Genomic DNA, 9,124 nt, shown 5'->3' on the forward strand with positions numbered 1-9,124 from the left:
GCCGGAAGCAGTCTAAATTTTTTTTTGAATTTTGTTTTCTTTAAAGGAGCCCAATTTATTATATTACATTTTATAATTTTTTGTAAAATGGGGTTCTAATTTATTGTTTCGCCTAGGGCTAAAAAATGTCAAGAACGATATTCAATTTTGTCTCTTTTTTTTTTTCACAAACTAGTTAATGTAAAAATGGAGACACAAAAAATCCAATATAGTTTGGTGACCAAAAATAACAAAACTGAATAATTAAGTAATTATTTTGTAACTTTTAATAATTAAATAACTAAAAAATAATTTTACTAATAATTGAGTAATCATTTCATAACTTTTCATTGTGGAATAACTACTAATATAATTTACCCAAAACAATTTAACACCATCATTCAAACAAAAATTATAAGCGCACAAATTGTGCGGGAGATCAAATGAACAATGCTTAAATAGGTACGAGAGTGTTTGTGTTTTAGTGTCAAAGACTCAAGATTCAACACGCAAAGGCACAATCTCGTCTACACGCATGCTTAACATCTGTACAAACAAAATCTTCGAAAAATAATAATTTTCCCCTCAAAACTTTCATTTCAAAGGAGCTCAAGAACTATAATTCTCAAATTGAACAGTAATAAATAAATAAATTCAACCAAAAAAAATTGAACTCTCACTTGTTCCCATTAAATTCCATCCAAAGATCGAAAATGAAAACCAAACATGTTTATAGTGCTGAAAAACATTATGATTAGAAAAATAAATAGATAAAAAGAAAAGAAAATGGAGTTACCTTTTCTAATCATCAAAATCAACAATGGAATTGTCGAAGATATCGATCATGTCCTCATTAACAGGGAACGTCGTATTGGCCGTTATCCTTTGCTTCACGGAATCAACTAATTCTTGAGCTTGATCACATGCCGCTTTGAAAGTTTCCCATTTCTTTTTGAAACTTTCCAACGCAGCATCCGTTGCTGCCGTGCGCTCACAATCGGAAGACGCCTTTGTTTCCAACACAGCGGCGGCGGCATCAATGAATTCTTGGTACGCATTCTCTAGGCAATCCACAACCTTCTCCATCACTCTTCCATCCAACAATCAAAATTCAAAAATGGCATTATAATTTATTTAATTATTTGTTTGATAGAATGAAAATTGAATCGACGAACAAAATCCCTAAACCGTAATCTAAAACAAAAAAAAACTTATTTTCATCGATTAATAACGAAAAAGATGGAATAAACTTGTTCTAGAATAAGATCAAATAAGCGCATTTAGCGTAAAAGAAATTGCATGAATTACCTTTAAATCGAGAAGCCGTCGAAAAGGTCGACGAAAAACGCAGGAAAAAGCAGATATTTAAACTTGAAATCAGTGGAAGAGGCAGGATCTTTGGCAATACTTGGATTTTGGCCTTTTCTTCATAAATGGAAAGTACTCGCCACTTTTGCCAATTCCAAATTTCTTTTGAACAATTAATATAAAGGTATAATGATGAATTTTATATTTAATATTTATCCTTTTTTCATTTGATTTTATTTTTTAATTAAATTTGACTTTTAATTATTCGAAAAAAGTTAAATAGTTTTTTAATAGGGATGTTGACTAAAACATTAATGTTTTAACTATGTTGGCGTGGCAACTGGCATGACATTCCACGTATAGTTTATGCCAGACACTATTTGTTTTAATATGTTACATTGATAAATAATTTAAAATTTATAAAAATATTAAAAAAAATAAAAAGTTCATAAATTTTAAAAAATAACATGAGTTACACGTGGATTACCATATGAGTTGTCATGTTTAAAAGTTGAACATTTTATTCAATATTTCAATTTAAATAAACAACAAATTAGTTTTTTTTTAAATGTTATGATCAAATTTGACTATTTTTCAAATGTCAATAATCAAATTTAGCTAAAAAATAATAATAATAGTCAATTCGACAAAAGATATAAACATTAAGAGCTGAATTTTTCATTATACCTAATATAAATAACAAATGAAGCTTTAATTGAATGATAAAAGTACAAATGTGAAAAACTAAAGAGGTATGGCTCAAATCCTATTACGTAATTATGTATTTATTTTCTATTTTCTTATATAAATTGACAAATACGATGATATTTTCATCTTTTCAGAACTAAGTTAATACGAAATTAATCCGTTTCACCAATTTAATCAGAGATTATATAATAAGTATAGATATAATCACAATTACAATTACAAATAATGCATCATAGAGATATATTTAAACCTAAAGTAAAATCAAGATATACAAAATTTATAAATAGTATGACTTAAACCAAAATAAATCTCGAGCCTCCGTATGAAACTCTTAATTGGTTAGTGGCAAAAAAAATAAATAAATACAGTTTTTAAATAATTTTTTTAATTAAAAATGTGAAATAATTTAATTGTTATTTTTTCTAGATTAACTACATAAGTGTTTTACTAATATATATTTTCTATATTGATTTGTCCATATAGAAAATTTTAAAGACTATAAAACTTTAATAAGCAAAATATTAAATAATTATTAATCAGATTCATGAATCTAAATTAATGAACATAGTTTTAATTTTTGAATGAAATTATAAAAATATTAAAATAAAATAAATTCATACTAAAATCAAAACAAAATGCAATGTTGATACCATATCAATTTTTGTAAACATGGACCATGTATATCATTAGAACACTGACAGTTTAATTCGACTAAGTTTGGTTAAAACAGGTTCTAAGTTATCGTATTTTTCGTATATTTAAAATTTTATTTTTAAAAATTTAATTTTTATACTTTTAAGATTTCATATAAATTTTTTAATACATATATTTATTACATAATTTTTTCACCTAGATCAAAAGTTTCCACAAATATAATAATAAGGTTAAAATATGTTGTTAGCTTCTGTACTTTGATAATATGATATTTAGTCCCTATACTTAAAAAGTAAAAAATTAAATCTTACATTTTCTATTTAAAAATGTCAGTCTAGACATTAAAATCATAAGTATTTCCTATCAAAATTTGTCAAATTTAAATAATGTTAAAATTAGTTCAAATTATGACATTTTAGTAAGAATATAAAAAAATAATTTATTATAATTTGTTGTTAATATTTTAATATATAAAATTTAAATATTAAATATTTTGAAGCAATTAATATTAATTATTTATAAAATTTAATTTGAATATATATTATATTTTAAATATTAAAATATAACCAACAAATATTTAAATATATAATATTATATATAAATATTACATACCGAATATAAATATTATATAAAATACTTTATAAGGGTTAAAATTATCTTTTGTTCTTAAAAGCGTTTTTGTCAAAAATAAAAGCTAAAAAAAAAAACTTTTACTTTTGGGTTCGAAAGTACTTTTAACTCTAAAAGTTGTCTATTTAGTATTGCTTATAACCTCAAAAGCATTTTTTAAAAGTAATGTTAAACTAAACTATAATCATGCTAGCAGGGCAGTTGTGTGATAATTTTTGTGGCAAATCAATTTGATTTATGTACTTTAAAATTAATAAAAAATTATCAAATTAGTCAGTTAAATTATTTTTATTTCCTTTACACCATAAAAGAAATTGACTAATGAAGTACAATTCAGCTTTAATAGAATATATGAAAATATTTTTAAAAAACTGCAAAATGATTGAAGGAATCCTGAAATATCTTAAGATAATCTTAGGATATCATGGGCAACTTTAAAACATTTTGAAAGCTAAAAGAAATCTAATGTCATCCAAATTGTTATTTAATTTCCGATAAATTTAATATAATTAGTTTAATTATATTTTTTACATGTTCTAATGAATCTAAATAAACAAGAATATTACATAATTTAATATTATAAATCGTAATTAATTATATATTTGACATGTTCAGAGGAATGTAAAGAAAAAAAATTATGGTTAAAAATGGTAAAAATTCTTAGCTTACGGTTTGCAACATTTAATCATACACTACGTTATTAATAATACTATCGTTTTCAAAGTCAATCACTTTTACTAAAAAATAATGAAATAATTAAAATATGAACTTATATGTTGACTTGATGATTACGATGTGGTTTGCGTAATAACGCTAATCGTATTACTGTTAGGATTTTGCCTTTCTTTTATAATTCACCAAAAAAATTAATATAAAATAAAAATATTTATAAATATTAAAAATAATCAAAATATCACTATGTAAGTATACACTATATCAAAGTTAATATCACATAATTAACACAATATTAAAAAGTAAAAACAATATCACTTGATTTATTAACTCAAATTAACCAGTGGAATGATGCTTTTAAAAATAAATTAAACCAGTGAAATTTATGGAATATATAATTAAATTTATTTATAAAATAAAAAAATAAAAAATTCAACTGTAAATCAAATTGATTTACTTTTAATCCCAACAAATTCGATAACCTAACAATAAATACAATCAGAAGAAAGATTTGATGCATCACTTTTCAAAAGAACTCTAATCTCATCCGAATTGCTCTATAGTTTATTCCATTTCTCTCTGAATCTTCTAGTCTTCGACCCTTTGAAATTCTAACACTCTATCACTCCCAAATTGAAATTTTATAGAAATAAAAGAACACGAGATCATGAGGAAAAGAAAAAGCACTCATGTCGAAGAATATCATCGAAACAACTCATAAGCTTTCGATGGAGAAGATGAGGATTTGCTTAGACTATCATTGTCTAATAATACAAGGAGTGACTATTTTAACAATTAGTGACATTTTTATTTGGTCAAAACTCATAAGCCATTTATATAACATTTAACATAGTTTTAAATATTTTCGATATTAGAATTGAATTTATAGACTGTTGGGACAATGTTCGGTTTTTAATGTTAAATCTTGTGGTATTTTAGATGGTATCTCTTCTTGAAAACAAAAGGTATGATAAAATTTTGATTTGAATAGAAAGATTAGATATCGCTAAACTGACTTTTGAAAGGAATACTGCTGTTTGCTAGCTGTTTTACATAAAAAAAAATTTCCTTTTCAATATTGTATTAATTATGTGATATTAAATTTGATATTACTTGATTTATTAATTCAATTTAACCAGTGAAATGATACTTTTAAAAATAAAACCAGTGGAATTTATGAAATATATAATTAAATTTATTTATTAAAAAAAAGTGATTTGATAATTCTATCCCTAAAACAATTTTAACTTGAAATCAAATTGATTGACTTGATAAATATGATCAGAAGAAAAATTTCAAAATTTCAAAAGAAGTATAATCTCATCCAAATTAGTCTATAATTTATTCCATTTCACTCTGAATCTTTTAGTCTTCAACCCTTTGAAATGCTAACACTCTTATCACTCTCAAATTGAAAATTTATAGAGATGAAAGAACACGATATCATGAGGAAAAGAAAAAGCACTCATGATCATCGAAGCAACTCACAAGCTTTCGATGATGAAGATGAGGATTTGCTTAGACTATCATTGTCTAATGATACAAGGAGGACCGGAGCTAGATTGTCGGAAGAACATTCTAGTATTCCTCCACTCTCATCCTTGTCGGTGATGCCACCGCAACCATCATCATCTCAACAACAAGCAGCAGTCGCAGCCGCAGTTTCATTGTCCATGCAAACGCTGCTTTCTCAACCGATTCATCCTCTCACCTTATCAACTTCTCATATCCTTTTTAACTCTGGTTTTATGTCACCTCCGGCGGGTTCTTTTGTTTATTCCCAGGAACCTGTCTTGTCGGTGCCGGGGTCTTCCTCTCAGGCTGTTCTCAGCTCCTCTATGTTATCTCAATCTTTGTCTCAGGGTCCGGACTTATCGGTACCGGCGGCTGCCCCTCATAATCTTATCAACTCATCGTTAGTATCCCAAACTTTGTCTCCTGGTTCCCTTTCTTACCCTCAAGAACCTGTCTCGACGGCGGTGGCGGCGCATGTTTCCGTCACTAGCAGCAGTTCTCCTCGACCTTCACGTGTTCGGAGGAACCCTACACAAAACCTACGAGAAGGTAAAAGCGAGACGGTGGAACCACCATTCCCATGGGCCACGAACCACCGAGCCACGGTCTATAACATTAACTATTTGTTATCCGAAAAAAACATATCCAAAATCACCGGTATTGTTCAATGCAAGAAATGCGAGAAACAGTACTCCATGGATTTCGATTTGAAAGAAAAGTTCAGTGAAATCGGGAGCTTTATAGCTGAAAACAAGAACTCCATGCACGACAGAGCCCTTCTTTCATGGTTGAACCCTGTCCTACCCAAATGCAAGTACTGCAACCAAGAAAACAGTGCTAAGCCGGTGATTGCCGACAAGAAAAAGGACATAAACTGGCTGTTTTTGTTTTTGGGACAGCTGTTGGGATGCTGTACTTTGGAGCAGTTAAAGTATTTCTGCAAACATACCAAGAATCACCGTACTGGTGCTAAAGATCGGGTTCTTTATCTTACTTATCTTGGACTCTGCAAACAACTTGATCCAAGTGGCCCTTTTAGCCGATAAAAGCTTCATGTAAACTGAGGTGACAAGGTAACTCAGTTTAGGATCCTGCAGGTTGTCTTTCTAAGCATTTTAAATCTTCATTTTATACTGTTACTACATGAGTACTTCACTGTTTTATTAATGGCTACAGCATGTATTTCTTGTGTTAGTAGAAATAATTTGTAGATTTCTTTTATTTTATTTTATATATATATATATTACTAATACCCAGAATTCTTTTATTTTATAGAATTTATATCTTCTTTTGGAGAGGTGGCGCTCGTGAGGACCAGAAGTGACGGTCCATCCTTGTTTTATTTTTCAAGTGTTTAATGATTATGTTAATTTAAAAAAAAATAGTGATGATATAGTTCAGTTTATTGAATGTAAGAAGAGATGAGGTTTCACAACTTCTTATACATTATTACTTTAAGGTTGTTTTTAGATTTTCTAAAGTTTATATATTATTAATTTTATTTATTTTTATTTTATTTATTTTAATATTATATTATTCTTTACAAATTAGTTATTGTTTAAAAATTTAAAATTTAAAATTTTAAAAATAAAATGTAAAATATAATTTATCAACTAATTTAATTATATTTTATTATTGTTGAATTTTGAGCTTGAACTCCAATGGAGGAAATAGATAAATATTGTCTGCAAACCCTAAGTTATAAAGAAGAAAATAGAGTTTTTAGTCATTTAAAAAGATAATTTAAACTTTTATCACTAAAAATATAAAGAATTAAAAAAACTTTTGTTCACTTTATTTCCATAATTAACTTACTTGTCAATAAATTATAGACTAAAATTCTTGTCTCTCCTTTTTAATCGGGAATAGAGCAAACTTGGTATCTAAACATAACTTTAGTTATGATGGATTTTGGGAAAAAAATTTAGGTACTAAAAGAAATGATGTACTTTAGAGTGGAAATGATATTTTAAGTCTTCAATTTTTTTATTTGAAAAGCAAGTTTGCTTTATTTTCTCTTTTTATTTTTTAAATATTTTAATTAATCTGTGAATTAAATATAAATTAAACTTTTTTAAATATACTACACACGTATACATATTAAAACTATAAAATTAGATATTATTTGTTAAAAATTATATACAATAAATAATAAAATACATAATTTGAAACTAATTAATAATAGTACATGAAATATATATATTATTAAAATAAAAAAGTTAAATTAAAATAAAAAAATTATAAAATATATTAGAATGAAGTTTTGGTTGAGTGAAAATTTTAAGATTTTACTAATTCAATTGATGCAGGTTGAAATCGAACCGTATGCATATTTTAATTGGTTTTTATTAAAATAAAAAGATTAAAATACCCTAAAATAGTGTAATTTATTTTAATTATGAAATGGTATTTTCGTAATTTCTTAATTGAGTTAGTGACCTAGTTAAGGTGACACTAACTCAATAAAATACATTATAAGTAGTATAGATGTACAAGTAATGAAGGTAATAAAGTGTGCATGATAAAATTAAAATGTATAAAAATATCAAAAAAATAGTTTTAACTGGTAAATTAAAATTTTTATTAATATAATTGGTGTGGATTGAAATCTCACCATAAATATATTTTTAGTGGAAACTCTCAAGTATGATTCTAAGCGCTTACTCTTGGTAATTATATTGAAGCGCATAATTGATTAAAAATCATGTGTTTCTATTTATTGAGGATTTAAAATTCGAATAGAGATTAGAAAATTCTATTATTATTCTATTAATTCCATTTAATATTAATATATAATTTAATTAAATAAATTATGATATTTTTATTTTAATTATGGAAGAATATTTTTGTAAGTTCCTAACCGTGTTGGTAACCCGGTTAAGGATGACACAAACTCAATCAGGAGCTTAACTAATGGTATAGATATGCAACTGATTAGCTTAAGTATAAATTGAATGTTTTATCAATGCAATTAGTGTGGGTTCTATATATTTTTATTAATTTTTTAAAGTGAAAAGACTAAAATATTTTTGATTAATATTATTTATTTTAATTACATAAGAACATTCCCCTAACTTCTTAAGTATAAAAAGCTTTATTTTAATGGTAAATTAAATGTTTTATCAATGCATTTGGCGTGGGTTCTGTATATTTTTATTAGTTTTTAAATGAAAAGATTAAAATATCATCAAATGATACTGTTTATTTAAATTATGAAAAGGTGTTTCTATAAATTTTCAACCGAATTGATAACACTAATTCAATTATAAGCTTAAATGAAATACTTTTTTTATTTAATCCTTTGTGGTACAACTACGAATTCTAAATGAACATGTCACTGCAGTGCGCATAACTCATGTAGAGGGGCCAGTATGAAAAATTTTCGAGTTGCAACTCAATATTCAGCTTAGTTTCATTTAAATGCATTTAAAAATTAAAAATAATCATATAATAATTTATTTAGCCTTCTTATTTTATAAAAAATATTATTTTATCGTTCTATTTAATTTTAAAAGATGTTAAAGTTTAAGTGAACGACTAAAATGATATTTTTTTTAAATTGAAAGATATATAAATATGAATCCTGTATTTAAATTTTAATTTGTATAATTGGTGGGTTTATTTTTTTATATTATGTTTATTTTAGGTTTGTACTGAG

The 9,124-nt window shown here is 25.8% G+C and overlaps 1 protein-coding gene and 1 long non-coding RNA gene across 2 annotated transcripts; one reads left to right on the forward strand and one right to left on the reverse strand.

The window, feature by feature from the left end:
* Positions 1 to 643: 643 nt before the first annotated feature.
* Positions 644 to 1,498, reverse strand: LOC121214827 (uncharacterized). Its single transcript, XR_005910564.1, has 2 exons — positions 1,288 to 1,498; positions 644 to 1,069 (listed from the first exon to the last, which is right to left on the reverse strand). It is a non-coding gene; the product is annotated as an uncharacterized lncRNA (long non-coding RNA).
* A 3,898-nt stretch (positions 1,499 to 5,396) lies between these two features.
* LOC107887786 (uncharacterized) lies at positions 5,397 to 6,984 on the forward strand. The gene is made up of 2 exons (XM_041088368.1): positions 5,397 to 6,539; positions 6,742 to 6,984. Exon 1 carries the CDS (start codon positions 5,397 to 5,399, stop codon positions 6,510 to 6,512), a length of 1,116 nt encoding a protein of 371 aa, XP_040944302.1. The 3' UTR covers positions 6,513 to 6,539; positions 6,742 to 6,984.
* The last annotated feature ends 2,140 nt before the right edge of the window (positions 6,985 to 9,124 follow it).

The sequence above is a fragment of the Gossypium hirsutum genome, chromosome D02 (genome assembly GCF_007990345.1).
Source record: "Gossypium hirsutum isolate 1008001.06 chromosome D02, Gossypium_hirsutum_v2.1, whole genome shotgun sequence".
NCBI classification, from domain to species: Eukaryota; Viridiplantae; Streptophyta; class Magnoliopsida; order Malvales; family Malvaceae; genus Gossypium; species Gossypium hirsutum.